This window comes from Salvelinus fontinalis, chromosome 35 (genome assembly GCF_029448725.1).
Source record: "Salvelinus fontinalis isolate EN_2023a chromosome 35, ASM2944872v1, whole genome shotgun sequence".
NCBI lineage: Eukaryota > Metazoa > Chordata > Actinopteri > Salmoniformes > Salmonidae > Salvelinus > Salvelinus fontinalis.
The window spans coordinates 25,318,452-25,341,301 of record NC_074699.1 but is presented as its reverse complement, the minus strand read 5'-3'; the positions used below and the strand labels follow the sequence as shown (position 1 = coordinate 25,341,301).

General features: G+C 43.6%; 1 protein-coding gene across 3 annotated transcripts; it reads left to right on the top strand.

The window, feature by feature from the left end:
* The first annotated feature begins 455 nt into the window (after nt 1–455).
* LOC129834607 (caprin-1-like) lies at nt 456–22,170 on the top strand. Of its 3 annotated transcripts, none has more exons than XM_055899766.1 (19): nt 464–961; nt 1,993–2,127; nt 2,465–2,527; nt 2,725–2,811; nt 2,932–3,170; nt 3,269–3,351; nt 13,431–13,595; nt 15,475–15,527; nt 15,633–15,716; nt 15,853–16,005; nt 16,099–16,201; nt 18,255–18,307; nt 18,432–18,542; nt 18,752–18,880; nt 19,373–19,517; nt 19,653–19,841; nt 19,936–20,048; nt 20,200–20,260; nt 21,558–22,170. In XM_055899766.1, exons 2-19 carry the CDS (start codon nt 1,993–1,995, stop codon nt 21,623–21,625), a joined length of 2,034 nt encoding a protein of 677 aa, XP_055755741.1. In that variant the 5' UTR covers nt 464–961; the 3' UTR covers nt 21,626–22,170. The 3 variants fall into 3 exon arrangements, with proteins under 3 accessions (XP_055755743.1, XP_055755741.1, XP_055755742.1); XM_055899767.1 differs by having other exon boundaries at nt 468–961; nt 16,099–16,195; XM_055899768.1 differs by lacking the exon at nt 18,752–18,880 and having other exon boundaries at nt 456–961.
* The last annotated feature ends 680 nt before the right edge of the window (nt 22,171–22,850 follow it).

Here is a 22,850-nt window from a genome sequence, read left to right as displayed (position 1 = left end):
TGTATTTGAAGCAATTGCCAAATACATTTCGATTTAGGCCTACTACACACGATCACTTGATGATTAACAGGCACCTGTTAATCAGTACAAACACAGTACAGTATGAAAATAGGCTAACACTGCTTCTCCAATAGAAATCCCCGATCACATTTGTAGGCGATGTCACGGCGACGTCGGTTAGCTAAGCTAATGCATATAAATACGTATAGGTTATGTCGTATCGCACTACATTGCGCATGTACAGGCCTTCGAAGGCACTTCGATATAAAGTTGTTTTTGATGAAAATGTGTCACTTTCACGAGGTTGGAGTAATAACATGTGCAACTACTTACGACATTGGCTCGAATCTAGGTTGTGCCTTTTAGATTTCGAGAATTAACTAAAGGAAGATTTTTCGACTTCTCATTCATTGACTTCTCAAACCCTGCCTGGCCTGGTCTGTTTGGCAAGTGTTCCCGGGAGTTACGCGATTTTGCGTCTCTGGGTTTAGAAACTGATATTATTTCGACGTAATCATTCGATATATTTGCAAAGGATAATCTATTGTACTTGTCAATGCAGAGAATACTGGTTTAAATGAACTTGGGATTCAGTAAATGGCTTGCAATAAATTTGGGATTCAATACAAATTGACAACTTGCATTGCATAAAAATGCTTACCTAAATCTGTCATACAGCTTCCATAAAAATGTATCTGCAATTAAATTGCAATGTTGAGGATAAATTCTAGTTAAATCTGTCAATCTACCAAAATGAACTCAGGCAATTCTAGGACTACCAATGGGGCCTTGCAGCCATCCGACCCTGATCTCGTGTTTCGTTAGCATCTGCCAGCAGTATAGTTCTCGGTGAGGCCGGGGAGGCGGAACACCATTGTCGATACAAAATAACATAAAAGCTACACGAAATATATAGAGCTAAAGCTACGTCAGACGACGAACAAAGACCGATATCCTAAAGGTAAGTGACTGTTGTCAGCATCAAATTCAGAAATAATTTTGTTAGCGAGGTAGGCTAGCTAGGCTAGCGTCTGACTAAAGTCGTCTAGCTAGCATAGTCCAGTCATCTAATTGATTAAACGGAATCCAAGTTCAGTGACCGCATTTGTTCACATTAGCAAGGTACATTTCAACAAACTAGTGTGATGGCTGTTGTTCATATACATGTATTTTTTCGAATCGCGTTAGCCAACTAATTAACTAGCTAGTCAGCTATCGAGTTCTCTCGCATCTAAGTGACTCGCGTAGCCAGCTAGCTAACGCCGGTCTCGGTAATAATGCGAGAAGAAAAGGAAACTAGCTAAATGTAGCCAAGCTAGCACTGTAGCAGGGTGTGGGTTGTTGTGGAATGAGATTCAAGTTTAAGCCCAATTTGATGACCATCTGTTTTCAAATGGCATAAATGTGGTACTTGTGACCATATGTAGGTTGCTGCATAAATAATTGTTTTGTCGGAATTAGTTGTTTATTTGATGCTGATGAGTAGCGTAGCTAACGTTAGGCAGGTAACTTTTATGCGGTTCAATGGACAATACTTGGCTGACAGTCCCTCGACTCACAAAGGACTTGCAATTTTTCCCTAATGTGCCTCGTTAGCTTTAGTTTCTTAGCTGGATAATGGGAACAAATCTGGAAATACTAATGTTAATTAGCAAGGTACTAGCTATTGAATTGTAACGCTAACGTTACTTGTCTTGAGAGTTAGCGGTTGACAGAAATCATTCAGCAAACCGACATATCCAAATTGATTCATAGGTCTTTCAGTTTTTTGTAAAGGAACATTTATAAGTAGTACTCAGCGCTTATTTTTTTACAATTATATTAAAATGTCTGTCTGACCACTTGTGATCAACAATGTAATGCCTTTGTTTACAGCACCATTGGCAAACTGTGTTAATCATCAACATATTTGAACCTTTATTGTATTCAATTACAGCCTCAGTGTTGTGGCCTTCACTAATGACTACTACAAATAATGTTTTGTCTTATCAGATGCCTTCAGCAACAGTTGGCAACAATGCTGTTCAGTCCTCTAGCCCAGAGTTGGGTTCTGGGACACAGTCTGAGGCCATGAAGCAGGTCCTGCAGGTGATAGACAAGAAGGTCCGCAATATGGAAAAGAAAAAGGTAACAATGTTTCCTTTTCATCTAAGCATGCTTTTGGATACCTCCCAAAAAGCATAGGTTGTTTCATGCTTAGTCATTGCTTGAGACCAACTGAGGAGAAATTCTGGATGTCTCGTCTGGGAAGATTGTCTGCCTTATGACCCTGCATTGACTGTCTCAAAGTTGGTAACTAAGATTATGGCTACAGACAAATTTAGACAATCATTAACCTATGACCTTATTTGGCGTTAGAATCACAGCACTTAATAGATGGTATAACCTCAGTTGGTATATTTCTGCTGAAAGAAACTCAGCAGACCTTCTCGTAACCCTTATTAAATGTGCCATATTTCTATAGGGCAAGCTGGATGACTACCAGGCCAAGAAGAATAAAGGTGAATGGTTGAACCAGGATCAGCTGGTATGTACAAGACACTGGTCTGGGTTGACGTTAGCTCAGGGAACTTCAATTGTGAACTTAATTGTTTAACCTGTTGCATATGTACTATAATCTTTCATTCTTCAGCTTTCCATTGTTTTATACTGGTGTTTGTCGTTTTGATCTGTGACACAGCTAACAAAATATTTCATGTTCATTCCCTCTTGTCTCGTCTGTAGGATGCCTTGATCAAGTTCCAGGAAGTAACAAACAACCTGGATTTTGCACGGGAGTTGCAGAAGAGCTTCCTGTATTTGGGGCAAGAGGTGAATTCCGTCTCAAGGTTTCATTCTGGTCACTATGACCACACTCACTGTATTTATTAGGTGCTGTTTCTCAGTCGCTGTGGCCAAGTGCAGTGACAAATCCTTCCCAATTCCTTGCAGATCCAGAAGGCAGTGAAGAAGTCTGCCCGGAGGGAGCAGCTGCAGCGGGAGGAGACGGAGCAGAGGCGGCTGAAGACTGTTCTGGAGCTGCAGTTCCTGCTTGACCGGCTGGGGGATGAGCAGACGAGGCAGGACCTGAAACAGCCTGCTGCAGGCTCCCCCCTGCTCACCGATGCTAACCTCACCGCACTGGACAATTTCTACAAGCTGGTGGGCCCTGAACGGGACCATGACGTCAGGTACAAACCTTTTGTTTTCGCTTTTTTTTTTTTTTTTGATGGAGGGGTGACGTAATATGATGGTAGGCATGTTGTAAATGTCCTTCTCTGTTCTCCAGGTTGACTGACCAGTATGAGGAGGCCTCCCTACACCTATGGGAACTGCTAGAGGGCAGAGACCAGGCTGTGGCAGGAACAACATGTATGTTTCTAACACTTTTGAAGTGGCTCTCATTTGATTTACTCTGTACATGTAAACTTTGGCTTGTTTAATTAGTTAACTACATTTATCTGTATACTGAGTATCTTGGGGCTTATCTAAGATTTTGAAAGGAAAGTCTTCTGAGCTGGCTCAACTGGGAGCAGTGTTATGACCAAAGCCCATCCAACCCCTTGAAGCACAAAGGGCATTCTGGACACACAGGCCATGTTAGCAGAACATGTATAAAGGGAAGCTCTTTTCTGTGGTTGGGGTGAACTGGGTTCAAGCCAGTGGGCTTTGAGGGGTAGTGCCAGCCCAGAAACAAGACACCTGTCATTCCACAAACACTGAGCATCCACCTCCCATATTCCAGAGACAACTTTGCGGTAGATCATATGGCATTGTGGATTATAAATACTTGAGGGTTATTAAAGAGCTTCGAGCAGTGGATCTTGGCTTGGTCTAGTGCTGTGGAATGGGTCACAGCTGTGACTATACCAAGCATATCAAATCAAATGTATTTAACCCTTACATCAGCTGATATCTCAGTGCTGTACAGAAACCCAGCCTAAAACCCCAAACAGCAAGCAATGCAGGTGTAGAAGCACGGTGGCTAGGAAAAACACCCTAGGAAGAAATCTAGAGGGACCAGGCTGAGGGGTGGCTATTACTCTTCTGGCTGGGCCGGGTGGAGATTATAACAGAACATGGCCAAGATGTTCATAAATGACCAGCATGGTCAAATAATAATCACGGTAATTGTCGAGGGTGCAACAAGTCAGCACCTCAGGAGTAAATGTCAATTGGCTTTTCAAAGCCGATCATTGAGAGTATCTCTACCGCTCCTGCTGTCTCTAGAGCACAGGTGTCAAACTCATTCCACGGGGGGCCGAGTGTCTGCGGGTTTTCGCTCCTCTCTTGTACTTGATTGAATTAACATCACTAATTAGTTAGGAACTCCCCACACCTGGTTGTCTAGGGCTTAATTGAAAGGAAAAACCAAAAACCTGCAGACACTAGGCCCTCCGTGGAATGAGTTTGACACCCCTGCTCTAGAGTTGAAAACAGCAGGTCTGGGACAGGTAGCACGTCCGTTGAACAGGTCAGGGTTCCATAGCCGCAGGCAGAACAGTTGAAACTGAAGCAGCAGCACGGCCAGGTGGCCTGGGGACAGCAAGGAGTCATCATGCCAGGTAGTCCTGAGGCATGGTCCTAGGGCTCAGGTCCTCAGAGAGCATACTTACATTCACACAGGACACTGGATAAGAAAGGAAGTACTGCAGATATAACAGACTGACCCAAGCCTCCCGACACACAAACTACTGCAGCATAAATACTGGAGGCCGAGACAGGAGGGGTCAGGAGACACTGTGGCCCCATCTGATGATACCCCCGGAGAGGGCCAAACAGGCAGGATATAACCCCACCCACTTTGCCAAAGCACAGCCCCCACACCACTAGAGGGATATCTTCAACCACCAACTTACCATCCTGAGACAAGGCCGAGTATAGCCCACAAAGATCTCTGCCACGGCACAACCCAAGGGGGAGCGCCAACCCAGACAGGAAGATCACGTCAGTGACTCAACCCACTCAAGTGACGCACCTCTTCCAGGGACGGCATGGAAGCGCACCAGTAAGCCAGTGACTCAGCCCCTGTAATAGGGTTAGAGGCAGAGAATCCCAGTGGAGAGAGGGGAACCGGCCAGGCAGAGACAGCAAGGGCGGTTCGTTGCTCCAGAGCCTTTCCGTTCACACTCCTGGGCCAGACTACACTCAATCATATGACCTACTGAAGAGATGAGTCTTCAGTAAAGACTTAAAAGTTGAGACCGAGTCTGCGTCTCTCACATTGGTAGGTAGACCATTCCATAAAAATGGAGATCTATAGGAGAAAGCCCTGCCTCCAGCTGTTTGCTTAGAAATTCTACGGACAATTAGGAGGCCTGCATCTTGTGACCGGAGCATGCGTATAGGTATGTACGGCAGGACCAAGTCGGAAAGATGGGTAGGAGCAAGCCCATGTAACGCTTTGTAGGTTAGCAGTAAAACCTTGAAATCAGCCCTTGCCTTAACAGGAAGCCAGTGTAGGGAGGTTAGCGCTGGAGTAATATGATAAATTTTTTTTGTTCTAGTCAGGATTCTAGCAGCCGTATTTAGCACTAACTAAAGTTTATTTAGTTCTTTAGCTGGAAAGTAGAGCATTGCAGTAGTCTAACCTAGAAGTAACAAAAGCATGGATTAATGTTTCTGCATTTTGGACAAAGTTTCTGATTTTTGCAATGTTACGTAGATGGAAAAAAAGCTGTCCTTAACAGTCTTGATATGTTCGTCAAAAGAGAGATCAGGGTCCAGAGTAACGCCAAGGTCCTTCAGTTTTATTTGAGACGACTGTACAACCATCAAGATTAATTGTCAGATTCAACAGAAGATCTCTTTGTTTCTTGGGACCTAGAACAAGCATCTCTGTGTTGCCCGAGTTTAAAAGTAGAAAGTTTGCAGCCATCCACTTCCTTATGTCTGAAAGACAGGCTTCTAGCGTGGGCAATTTTGGGGCTTCACCATGTTTAGTTGAAATGTACAGCTGTGTGTCATCTGCATAGCAGTGAAAGTTAACATTATGTTTTCGAATGACATCCCCAATAGGTAAAATACACTGCTCAAAAAAATAAAGGAAACACTTAAACAACACAATGTAACTCCAAGTCGGTCACACTTCTGTGAAATCAAACTGTCCACTTAGGAAGCAACACTGACAAATTTCACATGCTCTTGTGTAAATGGAATAGACAACAGGTGGAAATTATAGGCAATTAGCAACACACCCCCAATAAAGGAGTGATTCTGCAGGTGGTGACCAGACCACTTCTCAGTTCCTATGCTTCCTGGCTGATGTTTTGGTCATTTTTGAATGCTGGCGGTGCTTTCACTCTCGTGGTAGCATGAGACGGAGTCTACAACCCACACAAGTGGCTCAGGTAGTGCAGCTCATCCAGGATGGCACATCAATGCGAGCTGTGGCAAGAAGGTTTGCTGTGTCTGTCAGTGTTTTGTCCAGAGCATGGAGGCGCTACCAGGAGACAGGCCAGTACATCAGGAGACGTGGAGGAGGCCGTAGGAGGGCAACAACCCAGCAGCAGGACGACTACCTCCGCCTTTGTGCAAGAAGGAGCAGAAGGAGCACTGCCAGACCCCTGCAAAATGACCTCGGTCAGAAACAGACTCCATGAGGGTGGTATGAGGGCCCGACGTCCACAGGTGGGGTTTGTGCTTACAGCCCATCACCGTGCAGGACGTTAGGCATTTGCCAGAGAACACCAAGATTGGCAAATTCACCTCTGTGCTCTTCACAGATGAAAGGTTCACACTGAGCACGTGACAGTCTGGAGACGCCGTGGAGAACGTTCTGGTGCCAGCCACATCCTCCAGCATGACCGGTATGGTGGTGGGTCAGTCATGGTGTGGGGTGGCATTTCTTTGGGGGGCTGCACAGCCCTCCATGGGCTCGCCAGAGGTAGCCTGACTGCCATTAGGTACCGAGATGAGATCCTCAGACCCCTTGTGAGACCATATGCTGGTGCGGTTGGCCCTGGGTTCCTCCAAATGCAAGACAATGCTAGACCTCATGTGGCTGGAGTGTGTCAGCAGTTCCTGCAAGAGGAAGGCATTGATGCTATGGACTGGCCTGCCCGTTCCCCAGACCTGAATCCAATTGAGCCCATCTGGGACATCATGTCTCGCTCCATCCACCAACGCCACGTTGCACCACAGACTGTCCAGGAGTTGGCGGATGCTTTAGTCCAGGTCTGGGAGGAGATCCCTCAGGAGACCATCCGCCACCTCATCAGGAGCATGCCCAGGCGTTGTAGGGAGGTCATACAGGCACATAGAGGCCACACACACTACTGAGCCTCATTTGACTTGTTTTAAGGACGTTACATCAAAGTTGGATCAGCCTGTATTGTGGTTTTCCACTTTAATTTTGAGTGTGACTCCAAATCCAGACCTCCATGGGTTGATAAATTTGATTTCCATTGATAATTTGTGTGCTTTTGTTGTCAGCACGTTCAACTATGTAAAAAGTATTATTAAGAATAGTTCATTCATATCTAGGATGTGTTTTAGTGTTCCCTTTATTTTTTTGAGCAGTGTATATAGTGGTCCTAAAACGGAACCTTGACGAACACCGAAATGTACAGTTGATTTGTCAGAGGACAACCCATACTCAGAGACAAACTGATATTTTTCGGACAGATAAGATCTAAACCAGGCCAGAACTTGTCCGTGTAGACCAATTTGGGTTTCCAATCTCTCCAAAAGAATGTGGTGATCGATGGTATCAAAATCGGCACTAAAGTCTAGGAGCACAAGGACAGATGCAGAACCTCGGTCTGATGCCATTAAGGTAATTTACCACCTTCACAAGTGCAGTCTCAGTGCTCTTATGGGGTCTAAAACCAGACTGAAGCATTTCGTATACATTGTTTGTCTTTAGGAAGGCAGTGAGTTGCTGCGCAACAGCTTTTTCTAAAATTTGAGAGGAATGGAAGATTCGATATAGGCCAATAGTTTTTTTTATATTTTCTTGGTCACGGTTTGGCTTTTTCAAGAGGCTTTATTACTGCCACTTTTAGTGAGTTTGGTACACATCCGGTGGATCGAGAACCGTTTATTATCTCCAACATAGGACGGCCAAGCATAGGAAGCAGCTCTTTCAGTAGTTTAGTTGGAATAGGGTCCAGTATGCAGCTTGAAGGTTTAGAGGCCATGATTATTTTCATCATTGTGTCAAGAGATATAGTACTAAAACACTTGTGTCTCTCTTGATCCTAGGTCCTGGCAGAGTTGTGCAGACTCAGGACAGCTGAGCTTTGGAGGAATATGCAGAATTATAGGAGTCTGAAATTTGCTTTCTAATCATGATCTTTTCCCCCAAAGAAGTTCACAAATTTATTACTGCTGAAGTGAAAGCTATCCTCTCTTGGGGAATGCTGCTTTTTAGTTAGCTTTGCGACAGTATCAAATACATTATGGGTTCTTATTTTCCTCAAGTAAGTTGGAAAAATAGGATGATCGAGCAGCAGTGAAGGCTCTAAGATACGGCAAGGTACTGTCTTTCCAAGCTAGTCGGAAGACTTCCAGTTTGGTGTGGCGCCATTTCCGTTCCGTTTCTGGAAGCTTGCTTCAGCGCTCGTATTTTCTGTATACCAGGGAGCTAGTTTCTTATGACAAATGTTTTTAGGGGTGCAACTCCATATAGGGTATTGCGCAAGGTTAACTTGTGTTCCTCAGTTAGGTGGTTAACTGATTATTTGTCCTCTGATGTCCTTGGGTAGGCAGTCTGGAAGGGCATCAAGGATTCTTTGGGTTGTCTGAGAATTTATAGCATGACTTTTGATGCTCTTTGGTTGGTCTGAGCAGTTTATTTGTTGCGATTGCAAACGTAATAAAATGGTGGTCCGATAGTCCAGGATTATGAGGAAAAACATTAAGATCCACAAAACTAGGTCCAGAGTATGACTGTGGCAGTGAGTAGGTCCAGAGACATGTTGGACAAAACCCACTGAGTCGATGATGGAGCCGAAAGATCTGTTGGCGTGGGTCTGTGGACTTTTCCATGTGAATATAAAATCACAAAAAAATGGGATATTATCTGCTTTGACTATAAGGTCCGATAGAAATTTGGGGAACTCGGTGAGGAACGTTGTATATGGCCCAGGAGGCCTGTAAACAGTAGCTATAAAAAGTGATTGAGTAGGCTGCATAGATTTCCTGACTAGAAGCTGAAAAGACAAAAAACATTTTTTTTGTAAATTGAAATTTGCTGTGGTAAATGTTAGCAATGCCTTTGCGGGGGATGTCGTCACTAGTGTAACCAGGAGGTGAGGCCTCTTAACACAGTAAATTCATCAGGCTTAAGCCATGTTTCAGTCAGGCCGATCGCATCAAGATTATGATCAGTGATTAGTTCATTGACTAGTTCATTGACTATCTGACTTTGCATAGACCCGGCCTATTGACTAACTCACAAAAGGTTCTGTTACGGATTGGGGGCCACTAAACTGTTAAGTTCATGTTTTATGTATCCCTATATTTCTGTTATTACGGGGCTATCACTCAGTCAAGAGTGCGCATGCGCAGGAAGTCTAGTCGTTGATGGACCTAGCCTTGAGTGTAATGGCTACCTTGTAGTGTGTTCGTATAGTAAACTTTGTTAAACTGGAACCTTGTCGTTGTGTCATTTCGAGTTAACATTGGTAGCAGAGGATGGCTAATAACTACAATGTGCCACCTCGCTTCGACGAGAAGAGGTCGTACGAAAGTTGGGAAAATGAACTGGGAATCTGGACACGCGTTACTAATCTGGACGCGAAAAAGAAAGCACTTGCGGTGGTATTATCGCTCGCAGGAAGAGCGAGAGATACAGCACTGGAAATATCCGTTGAGGATTTGAACAAGGATGACGGTATGGGAACTTTGATCACAGCACTGGATTCTGTATTTCTTAAAGAAGAGAAAGACCGTGTCTACGAGGCATATTCAAACTTTGACAGTGTTACGAGAGATATTTTGGTTGCAATGACGGACTACATTGATTTCGAACAGAGGTACAATAGAATGCCCAAGTACGACATGGTTCTCCCGGATGCAGTGTTAGCTTTCAAGTTGCTAGATACTGCCAGTCTAGATGGTAGGGAGAAACAGTTGGCTTTGACTGCTTGTACTGTGCTGACTTTTGCATCTACGAAGTCGGCACTAAAAATAATATTTGGTGAAAAGACATCTGTCGCGCCAATAACAGATGGAATGCATGTGAGTGACGCAGCATATTACACGGAGCAGCACAGAAAAGGTGCCAACAAGTCACGTTCTCAAGACAACCAGAAGAGGGCGCCATTTCCCGGCACAAATCCTTTGTCCCGGGAAATTTGTCAAAGCACTTACCATTGTGTTAAAGACTGTCCTCATAAAAATGAACAAGTTAAACTAACAGAGGAAAATGTAAACAGAGATAGAGCAGTGTAACATTACATTGTTTTCAAATGAATCTGATACTGAGATTTTTATAGTTGAATCCTTAGGATCTGCTGTGATTGATACTGCATGCACACGGACAGTGTGTGGCACAAAATGGCTTGATAGCTATGTCAGTGAACTAAATATGAAAGAAGTACAAAATATGATTGACACACCAAGCAAAAGAGCTTTCAAATTTGGAGATGGGAGAATTGTCCATTCTACCAAGAGTTAAGATACCTGCAAAAATTAGTCAGACTAAGTGTCACATTGAAACAGAGGTGGTCCCTACAGATATCCCCTTACTATTAAGTAAAGCTTCCCTCAAGAAGGCAGAGGCTGTACTAGACATAAAAAATTACATGGCAGTGATGTTTAAACAACCAGTGACTCTTGAACATACTACCTCGGGCCACTTGTGTAAACATTTTAGACAAAGACATCTCAGAGTCCATGCAAAAATGAGATTCTGACTGACACAGAGCACATGGAGATTCTGACAGTCACAGAGAACATGAGCACTAAAGAAAAACACAAAGTATTGTTAAAGCTTCACAAACAGTTTGGACATGCTACAGTTGACAGATTTCAGAAGTTACTCAGCAGTTCAGGGAATAATGATGATGAGAAGTACGAAACTGGAAACAAAGTGTACTACAAACGAGTTGACTGTCAAGAGTGGAAAGGACCGGGAGTAGTCATTGGTCAAGATGGTGTGGTGATATTTGTGAGGCACGGAGAATTCATTGTCAGAGTGCATCACTCAAGATTGCGGAGAGTAAATGATCAACAAAAGAGGGGCTGTAGCTGAGAATCTGTCATTTTCATTAGGAGACTAAGGACACAGTAACAGACACAAACCTACCAGATGTCGCATCCAATGATATGGACACTGAAACTGGCACAGGAAATGGAGCAAAGACCTTTAACCATGTCACAGGTAATACTGTTGAGTGTTCAAATGAGGAAAACATTCAATAACAGCCATATGTGTTAAGAGAACATGGTTGTTCCAATCTGAAAACTGGACAAACTGTTAAATACATGGACAGAAAGTGGTATTCCACATACAGGTTTCTGTATGGTGACACTGCAGTCTTACAATCACAGCAGTCATAGAAGCTGATTGGTCTTCAGTTCTAAGCAATTCCGTTAACTCTGTGCTTAAAGGAAAATTCCAATCAATCATTGGACGAGCAGGAAAAGCAAAACACAAGAACTGGTCCAACTTGCAGTACTCTGAACCAGCTACACTTTCTGGTACAGCAGGGTCAGCTGACCTGTCACTTGTAGATAATATCAGAATTGAACCAATGGAAAATCGAGAAACAGAATGACATTGTAAATGATTATGTACTTGAAACAAAGGACGTGTCATTTGACTCAGCTAAGCTAGATGAGCTCAGTAATTGGTGGAAAAATGGAGTGTTTGAGGAAGTCAGACATTGGCCAAAAATGCGTCTCAAGGTGGGTGTGTACCCTTAAAGAATCCTTAACTGGAATAGTGCCTAAAGCACGTCTAGTGGCTAGAGGTTTTGAGGAGCTGGCTGCTAAAGAACTCCCAAAAGACTCACCGACATGTGCCTCAGAGTCACTCAGATTGCTGATGTCAGTGATCTGGCAGAAAAAATGGAAACTTAATTCCATAGACATCAAATCTGGATTTTTGCAGGGAACAGAGCTGTCAAGGGACATTCACATCCGACCTCCGCCTGAAGCTAAAAGCGAAGGAACACTGTGGAAACTAAAAGTGTGTATGGATTGGCAGATGGATCACTCTACTGGTACAACAAAGTCAAGGCAACAATGCTGAATACAGGTGGAAAAAATGTCACAAGTGGATCCTGCAGTCTTCTATTGGCCTGATCAAGACTGCAATGTGACTGGAGTACTTGCCTGTCATGATGACTTTATCTGGGGTGGCTCACAGACCTTTGCTTCAACTGTGATTCCACACCTTAAAGCTGTTTTCTAGGTTGGTCGTGAGGAGCATGTTTATTACAGTTGATGGCAAAATACTGATGCAACAGGAGAGCTATATCACGAATCTTCATCCCATCCACATGGATTCTACAAGAGCCGTACATAGGAATTCCTCTCTGTGGAATTGAAGCTGATAAATTGAGGTCAAAGATAGGACAAATTTTATGGGTTGATAGACAGAGTAGACCTGATGTAATGTTTGTTTGCAACTTGGCATCTAACACAACACGCCACTGTACAAACCATTCATGAGGCAAACAAAGTTGTTCGTAATCTGAAATCACAAGTGATTTTAGAATTTCTGCATGTTGGATAAGATGACTCTTTGAAACTAGTTGTCTTCAGAGATGCTTCGCTAGGGAACCTTACAGATGGAGGCACACAAGGTGGACATCTAATCGTGTTAATGGGTGAAGGAGGAAGATTCTCACCTATCTGTTGGCAGTCAAAAGGATCACAAGGGTTGTCCGACGTGGACTTGCTGGAGAAACCCTTGGTCTTGGGGATGGAATTTTCTACCTGTAGTTTGTGTCACTGACAACTACTTATTAGTTGATGCTGTGAAGTCAACCAAGTCTGTCACAGAGAAAAGACTGAGATTAGCAGCATCAAGGAACTTATTCAAGCACAGAGAATCCAGTGGATTCTGTGGTCAACCACAAAGGAACAGCTTGCTGACTGTCTGACTAAAAAGGAGCATCCGGTCTTGTGCTCCTACAGGCTCTCAGTAATGGAAAGTGGCAGCTTGAGTAATACAAACTTGATTAATACTTGCACATTTAATTATGTTGTTGATGTTTTATTTGTCTTTAAAGAAAAGGGGGAGATTGTTAAGTTCATGTTTTATGTATCCCTATATTTCTGTTATTCCGGGGCTATCACTCAGTCAAGAGTGCGCAGGTAGTCTAGTGGTTGATGGACCTAGCCTTGAGTGTAATGGCTACCTTGTAGTGTGTTCATATAGTAAACTTTGTTAAACTGGAACCTTGTCATTTCGAGTTAACATAAACTGTGGTATATTTGTGCGTTATCAAGACATTTCTAATATGTTCTGAATATGATCGGCCCCTTTCCTATAGACAAGGCACTGAAGGAGACCCTGGACAAGGTGCTACTGAGTGGCTATTTTGACAGAGCACAAATGCATCAGAACGGTGTGTGTGAAGAAGAGGAGCAAGAAGAAGAAGAGCAGCAGTCTGTTGTGCATGAGTCGTCTGGGAGCGGGGAGCAGCCTGCAGAACCAGGTAACCTCCATAACCAGAATCGGTGTAGACCGAGATCATCTTGACTGAATGGGATGCATGAGATTCGAGTAGGATTAAGTATGTTTTAGGTTTTTGTCACTGGCTATTTGGACTAGAGGTCGACCGATTGTGATTTTTCAATGCCGATACCGATTATTGGAGGACAAAAAAGCCGATACCGACTAATCGGCTGATTTATTTAAAAAAAAAATATATATATATATTACACACTTTTGTAATAATGACAATTGCAACAATACTGAATGGACACTTTTATTTTACTTAACATAATACGCACACAGCTCTGAAGTGACAATGACACTGAAGAGTCTGCTTAGGAGAAATACCTTCAACTGTTTGAATAAAAATAGAGTAAGTTACCTGTGATGAATGTTGAAAACAAACTTTCATTTCTATTTGCAGGAAATCCTATTTTAATAATGGGCATGGTAAGAATTGACAACCGAAGTGCGAGTCATAATTCCCATGACACCTTCTAGCAAAATCGGAAAAGCGGTTCCTTCATTTATTCCATAGGATATTTTTTAGATTCACTTAAAATAAGGTCTGTGTTTCGTGTAGGCTTACATCACTGTGCCAATTTTATAACTGTAGATATCCATAGGACAAGGTAACTCTGATCAATATTGGCTAAATATAAGCGAAGATACATTTTTTTGTAGAGTGGATTTATGAAAATATGTTGACAAACGTTACCTTGTCCTAGTGAGATTTACACGGGTATCAAAACATCGGTGGTTTAAGCCTGCACGAAACACGGACCTTATTTGAAGTAGATCAAGACATTCTCTATGGAAGACATGAACGGTAAAATAACGAAGGAACCCCTTTCAAGTTCAGCCGCAAGTTATTACAGGAATTATAACGCGTCGGCTAGTTCTCTCTAAACCATATACCTTTGACTAATCTGGAAACTATCACTTCAAACAAACGTTTATTCCGTTCCGTATTTTATCTAATGGGAGGCATCCATGAGTCTAAATATTCCTGTTACATTGCACAACCTTCAATGTTGTCATAATTATGTAAAATTCTGGCAAATTAGTTCGCAAAGAGCCAGGCGGCCCAAACTGTTGCATATAACCTGACTCTGCGTGCAATGAACGCAAGAGAAATTACACAATTTCACCTGGTTAATATTGCCTGCTAACCAGGATTTCTTTTAGCTAAATATGCAGGTTTAAAAAATATACACTTGTGCGTTGATGTTTATGGTTAAGTACACATTGGCGCAATGACAGTCATTGATTGATTGTTTTTTATATGATAAGTTTAATGCTAGCTAGCAACTTACCCTAGCTTACTGCATTCGCTAACAGGCAGGCTCCTCGTGGAGTGCAATGTAATCAGTGTTAGAGCATTGGACTAGTTAACTAAGGTTGCAAGATTGGATCCCCCGGGCTGACGAGGTTAAAAATGTGTCGTTCTGCCTCGTCCTTGAAAATAAGAATGTGTTCTTAACTGACTTGCCTAGTTAAATAAAGGTGTAAAAAAAAAAAAAAAAAACGGCGCACAAATACCGATTTTCCGATTGTTATGAAAACTTGAAATCGGCCCCGATTTTAATCGGTCGACCTCTAATTTGGACGTATCAGGATTGGGCAAAGGCAATTCTTGAACTGCTTCGCCTTGAGTGCTTTGGCTGAGCGTTTCCTTTTGTGAGGGTGGAGACTTTATATTGCTGTAACGCTCAATTTCTAATATGTTTTAAGACGGACGTTAATCACGCAGCTGAATAAATTACGTGAGATTTTACTTCTGGGTTATATTTTGATTACCTGAGGGGAACTCATGTTACGATTGGTCTGAGTGTGGACCTGGATGATTGGATATTAATCAGAGTGTATTTCTTTTACAGAAGGAACAGTTATGGAAGAATACACAGAGGCCATTGAAGTAGAAGCCTCAGAGGTGAGTTCAATCTCTACCCTGACTCTTAACTGCTGTAAAGTTCAGAATTCTCTGATTTACCTTACCTATTGGAATCTAATCAAGTGATCTTGTGTTTTTGTGTAGTTTGTAAACAGACAGTTCATTCCAGAAACCACATACAGCAGCACTGGCAATGACCAAGTAGAGGAGTGGACAGCAGAGGTCCAGGTATGCTGCATGTCTACACCTCTCATATAATTTGTCATATCACAAAGTCACACACAGAATCTTTTAGGGTTCATTAAGTAACTCCATGGCCCAATGATGTCATCAGCTGGGTTTAAATCTGTCCCTGTGTCTTTAGGTGGTCAATGTCCTCCAGAACCAGTCTCCTCCCCAGATGACCCCCGAGCCCCACACTGTGAGCCCAGTCTCCCACACGCCTGACCCCGTGGTCCGGAAGCAGGTCGTACAGGACCTCATGGCCCAGATGCAGGGGACCTATAACTTCATGCAGGTGATGATCCTTTCAACTGCCCCCCTATGGTCCTGCCTTATCGGATCCTGTTTGGTCTCTTGTTCATGCTGACCCATGTGCTTCCTCCCACAGGACTCCATGTTGGAGTTTGATGGTCATGCCCTGGACCCAGCCATTGTCTTGGCCCAGCCCATGAAGTCTGCACAGAGCGTGGACCTGCAGCAGATGGGTCAGTGTTAGTACATCACGTTCTGTTTTAACTCCCCTCAAACCAACACCACCACTCAAAGGCTGTAGTTCTCCTAGAGAAGTTTGCTTCTACACATCAACAATTTATTTGGTACATCCATCTAGTCCCGGGTCGGATCCCCCTTTTTAGAACAGCCTGAAATAATTTTGGTTGTGGATTCTACAAGGTGTCGGAGACATTCGTTGCACCATTGTTTTCCTGGAACATGTTAGGTCCCTTGATACCAGTCTCCACACCGGGTGGATGGGTCCATGGACTCATGCTACATACAGTTGAAGTCGGAAGTTTACATACACCTTAGCCAAATGCATTTAAACTCAGTTTTCACAATTCTTGACATTTAATCCTAGTAAACATGCCCTGTCTTAGGTCAGTTAGGATCACCACTTTGTTTTAAGAATGTGAAATGTCAGAATAATAGTAGTGATTTATTTCGGCTTTTTCTTTCATAACTTCTGACCCACTGGGAACGTGAACAAACATTCATTTGGTAGCATTGTCTTTAAATTGTTTAACTTGGGTCAAACGTTTCGGGTTGGGAATGTGTTCTTCGGCTTGTAAACCCTTTATCCTCCAAACATAACGATGGTCATCATTGCCAAACAGTTCTATTTTTTGTTTCATCAGACTAGAGGACATTTCTCCAAAGTACAATCTTTGTCCCTATTGTGCAGTTGCAAACTGTAGTCTGGCTTTTTTTATGGTGGTTTTCTCCAGCATCTTCACAAGGTCCTTTGTTGTTCTGGGAGTGATTTGCACTTTTCGCACAAGTACGCTAATCTCTAGGACTCTCCTTCCTGAGCGGTATGATGGCTGCGTGGTCCCATGGTGTTTGTACTTGCGTAATTGTTGTTTGTACAGATGATCGTGGTGCCCTCATGCGTTTGGAAATTGCTCCCAAGGATGAACCAGACTTGTGGAGGTCTACAATTATTTTCTTTGGTCTTGGCTGATTTCTTTTGATTTTCCCATGATGTCAAGCAAAGAGGTACTGAGTTTGAAGGTAGGCCTTGAAATACATCCACAGGTACACCTCCAATTGACTCAAATTATGGCAATTAGCCTATCAGAAGCTTCTAAAGCCATGACAGAATTTCCCAAGCTGTTTAAAGGCACAGTCAACTTAGTGTATGTAAACTTCTGACCCACTGGAATTGTGATACAGTGAAATAATCTGTCTGTAAACAATTGTTGGAAAACTTGTCATGCACAACGTAGTTGTCCTAACTGACTTGCCAAAACTATAGTTTGTTCACAAGAAATGTGTGGAGTGGCTGAAACAATTTTTTGACTCCAACAAGTGTATGTAAACTTCCGAATTCAACTGTAAGCCAAATCCCGATGCTGCCATCAGTATGGTGCAACAAGAACCGGGATTTGTCGGACCAGGCGCTGTATTTCCACTCCTTAATTGTTCAGTGTGATTGCGTGCCCACTGGACCCGCTTCATGTTTTTAGCCGATAGGAGTGTAACCCGGTGTGGTCGTCTGCTGCAATAGCCCATCCATGACAAGGACTGAGTTCATTCCGAGATGCCGTTCTGCACAACACTGTTACACTGCAACGTTATTTGCCTGTTTGTTCAGCCTGTTAGCTTGCATGATTCTTGCCGTCCTCCTTTGACCTTTGATGTTTTCGCCCACAGGACTGCTGACTGACTGGATGTTTTTTGTTTGTCGAATCATTCTCGGTAAACCCTAGACACTGTCGTGCGTGAAAGACCAGGTTGGCAATTTCTGAAATACTGGATCTGGCGCGCCTAGCATCGACGATCAAACCACGCTCAGACTTAGGTCACGTATTTTGCTCATTTAAGTTCAATCGAACAGTATCTGGATGTCTGTCTGCTTTATATAGCAAGCCATGACCACGTGACTCATTGTCTGTAGGAGCGATTCATTTTCGTTAATGGGGTGGTGTACCTAATAAACTGTCCGGTGAGTGTAGTACTGCTTATACTCTTGAGTTTTGTCTGTTCATTTTTAGTTGGTCTAAGAAGTTTGACCAACAAACCATTTTATATTTGTCTTGTGTACAGTTCATTCAGAATCCAGACTTTCTCAACCAAGCTCAGTTCCTGAATCTACACACGTAAGTAGCAATAATGATACTTGAACAAAATTCTGATGGTGATCCCTAAGACTCGATACCGGAGCAGACTTATTTAAAGGGCAAGGGTACCATGTGAACCTTCCCTTATTCGCCCCTTCCCCAGGTCCCCATGGTCTCTTCCACACCTGATGGCTACTCCTCCACAGCGCCCCTCTACCAGCCCCCCCACACAGCAGAGCCCCAGCCACAGACAGACGGCACCGACCACATCCAGGTAAACCCTCCCTCCCCAAGGTGCCCTCTGCTCCACCCTCTACCCCCCCTGGCTCTGTGGGTGGGTGGTGGAGCTTCTCTATGCTTGGTTGTTATTGGGCAGTGTGAGATGGTTAACACTCATCCTACCTGCTTGTCCTGAAGTGTCTGTGAAAACCATTGAAGTATGTGACGTCTCTGTCTCCCCGCCCTGCCCCCTCCCTAAACCAGGCCTCGATGTCCCTGTCGTCTGAGCAGTCCCCCGCCCCGTCCTCCTTGCCCTCTGCCTTCCCGCCCGTCTCCACCCCCCACAGCGGCGGCATCAATGTCAACGCAGCACCATTCCAGTCCATGCAAGCGGTAGGCTTTGTTAATGGAGGACTTATCACTCACATCGCTTCACTTGAACAAAACCGTCATATTACCCACTTAACTCTAATCACTTACCACATGTTGATGGTACCACAAGTCTTAGGACAGGGAAAATAGAAGTTGTACAGTCACACAACAGTAATACCAGATTTACTTTGCAAGGATAATGAGAACTGATTGGGACATCAACTGAATTAATAAGTATAATTCCGGTGTTGGCCTACATTTCTCAAAACCAAGCTTCACCCCATACCCCCCCCCCCCCCCCACCCCCTCTGTCAGAGCAGAACAGAATGCTCTTGTCTGCCCCCATGTCTACATAAAGATTTATAATCAACTCTAGGCTGATTCACTTTATTTAGCGAGCCTTGGACAGTATGTACAGTATGTTAGTGGTGATTTGCTGTTGTCTGCGAGTCCTGCGTGGGTATCTGACACCTCTAAATGAAAGCTTTTCTCTGGTTGTATTGTCTCCCTAAGGTGTTCAACCTGAATGCCCCCGTGCCCCCCACTAACGAAGCAGACAGTCTGAAGCAGTTCCCCAGTGGCTACGGCCAGGGCTTCAGCAGCCAGGCGGAGCACTCTGTGGAGGAGCCTGACATCCAGCAGGACACTCTACTGTCCGGTGAGAGAGGGACTGGGGTGGCTGTTGGGGCTGAGGATGTGACTTAGACAAGTGGAGTCTGAGGACTAGCAGACCTTGGGTCTAAGGACATGATCAGAAGGTCAAATATTGTTAATGACATACTGTTGTCCTCAGCTGTAGGAGGCTTCCACACCCAAGACCAAGTGGCGGCAGCGGGCCACCAGGTGCAGTCGTCCCAGGGGCCAGGCTTTGGGCGGCAAGGCCAGTCCTTCTATAACAGCAGGGGGGCTGTGCCTCGCGGAGGCCCCAGGAACCCTCGGGGCATGATCAATGGATACCGAGGATCTTCTAATGGCTTCAGAGGTATGAGATCCAGCTAATTTACTGTAAGGGACCTACTTTGATACAGGAGTGATTTTATTGTGGTGTTAACAGGATAAATGGTTGTCTTCCTCAGGAGGATATGATGGCTATCGCCCTCCCTTCTCGAACACTCCAAACAATGGTTATGGGCAACAGGCCCAGTTCAGCACTGCGCCCCGGGACTACCCAAACAGCACCTATCAGCGGGTAAGGAAGGACACAGCCAACCATTAGTGACTAGAAAACACTTGACCTTTGCATTAGGGTTGCATTAGTTCCAATAAAAGGGATTCTGAGTTGTCCCAGATTCTGTCATGAAGGCGCTGTCTAAGTCTTTCTGAATGACCTGTTTCTACAGGAGGGATATCAGCCAGGCTACAAGCGGGGAGCAGTCCAGGGACCTCGGGGTTGCTCTCGAGGTAATGCTCAAGCGATGCAATCCTAAAGCGCTTAAAGGATTGTCAACTTCCGCCACATTGAACATTCAGATATTATGAATGCGTTTGCCCCAGCTCACTTTATAAATCTTTTTTTGTTTTGTTTCTCATCTATCTTCGTGTTTCTCCTGGCCTATTTATCAGAGTAAGCCTGCTTTGGTATGTCTAAGATACTTTTGTTTTAACACATGTAAAACTGAAATTCACAGCATTTAGATTTATCAGCAAGTCTGTGTTCAAAACAACAAATAGATATTCCTGTAAACTTGAGATTTCATTAATTTATTTTTTGTACAAAATAAATGCAAAAAAAACCTGCAACTGTCAGTCCAAGCCATGAGAATCTTTTATATTTTCTGTCACTGCCCAGCCCTGTCAACCACTTTCCCCCTCTGCTTTTGGTTCTCGTAGCATTACTTTTTTTTTTTTTTCGTCTCTCACCATCTCTTTGTAAGCCGATGTTACTCCTTGGGAGACTGTTTCAATAAAGATGTGTTGTATAACCTGCTGTCTGCTGCTAGTTTCTTTTTGTTGGTCCCTGATCCCTGCTGCTCTGGCGCTACCACAGCCTTATCTACCTCTGCTGACATCTCTTGGGGTTAAGAGTGGGTTTGAGGATTTTGGTTATGCTTTGCTGAAAGGACTTCACTGCTTCTGTCTCCCTCACCTGCTGTGCCCTGCCTTGTGTATTTTGTCATAGGAGCATACATGTATTGTTGGCTATTAACTTGCTTAAACATTCATGAAACATGTCATTGAGTTTCAAAGTAAACCTGTGGTGTTATTTGTAAATCCTAAGGCAACAGATGTACCCCCCCTTGGTTCCATCTGGCAAAATACATACTATTATTCTGTGACCTGGATAAAAGCTTTCATAGCGCTTAGATTTGCAGGGAATAATGCCACTATAACTGAATTGACATGAAGGCAGCTATTACCTTGTTTTCAGGATTCCATTTTGTGATGAGTGTATTAGCTTGCTCGTAACGGTCCATTTTGTAATGGGGGTGTATTAGCTTGCTCGTAACGGTCCATTTTGTAATGGGGGTGTATTAGCTTGCTCGTAACGGTCCATTTTGTAATGGGGGTGTATTAGCTTGCTCGTAACGGTCCATTTTGTCTCCCTATTAGAGTTGATCTCTCTTCCTTGGCAGGTGCACACTAATTTATAGCATGTGGATGAGGGTTTTTAATTGTACTCCATGCCCAGACTTAACCCAGAATAAGGGTGACAGGCTGGCCTCAGCTGACTGATTTTCTGTCTGCTTCGCGGTTACAGGCCGGGGGGGACTGTTCAAGCCCAGCCGAGGGATGGTGACCCAAATGGTTGGACATCAAGCCAATTAGTCTTGGATACCAACAACTCTCTTCTACCCTCCACCTAGGGCAACCTTAAACATCACCTCTACACTCCTGGACCATCCTTCCCCTGATCTGACTATTCCCCTCCATATCAACCTCGGTTGATTTGGTGAAGCCTGGGTCTGAAGCCATACGTACCACCCTTAGCTCTCCTACAATCATATGCTATTGCATAGCCTTAAACTGATCAAGCTGGAACGTGTGCCTTTGCTGTTGGACTGTTTATTTGGGTCTTTGCTTAATAGGCAATCATTTACAAAAAGTGGCTGGGGCTAGTGACAGGCTTTGGAAGCATGACACGAAAGACCAAACAATATGTTGACTGCGGTCATACCACACAATGTTTTGTCTCAATGTGAAGATTGTTTATACTGTACATTGTATTGCCATGGCGTGTTTGGGAGTGAAGTCTAAGCAGGTTGTAGGTCTGACTGAATGACTCAAAATGAAGATTTCTTGTGCGTACATTTTGCTCTGGCCATATGGTAGCTGATAGAGTGATGCACTGAATAAATGCACTGTTCTATAAATTTGCATTTGTCACTTCATATCTGCTCTGTCCAAAAACATAATTGGTTGGAACTGATGTCAACACTAGGTGTGTAGAATGTAAGGATTGTGTCAACTTCACATGTGAGTTGTGAACACTAGCTATAAAGAAAATCGCAATATTGATGTTTTCCTGTGCAATTGGTCATCTGAAAATTAAACTACTCTGTTCTACAAACAAAAATTAGGCACACCTCTGTATGGTGCAAGATAAAAGAGCATTTGCCCTAGCCAGCAGAATTTGGTAAAACAAAAAGGCCCAATTTAAGACAGCAAATCACCCCCCGAGTCTAAAAGGTAGACCTCATTTCATGGGAAAGGCCTGCTCAGTATCAATACATGTACTGGCCTTGGCCAAGACACCTGCAGGTCATTAGGAACAGTAGCCTCATTCAAGCACAAACTTGAAAACAAGATGTGATTACCAATAATCTGCAGAAATAACCAGATCATCAACTGACTCTTACATTTGCACATCAATTAAGATAATCCAAAGAGCTGGCTATATAAGTACCAAAAAATAAGACTGCAACCCACTCAGGTTTCCCATGATTAGTGCCCATAATAGCCAACATTAGCATATATTGCTGTTATCAGACTTGTGGAAATGAAATAAAGTGGTGGCCAAGCTAATGCCATGTAACACACATGAATGAACCCA

Bases quoted from the DNA above. Each gene is read 5' to 3' on its own strand.
- LOC129834607 (XM_055899766.1), top strand. From the start codon at position 1,993: ATGCCTTCAGCAACAGTTGGCAACAATGCTGTTCAGTCCTCTAGCCCA. The intron at 16,006-16,098 runs GTGATGATCCTT...TTCCTCCCACAG, and splicing joins GGACCTATAACTTCATGCAG to GACTCCATGTTGGAGTTTGA. The intron at 16,202-18,254 runs GTTAGTACATCA...TCTTGTGTACAG, and splicing joins CCTGCAGCAGATGGGTCAGT to TTCATTCAGAATCCAGACTT.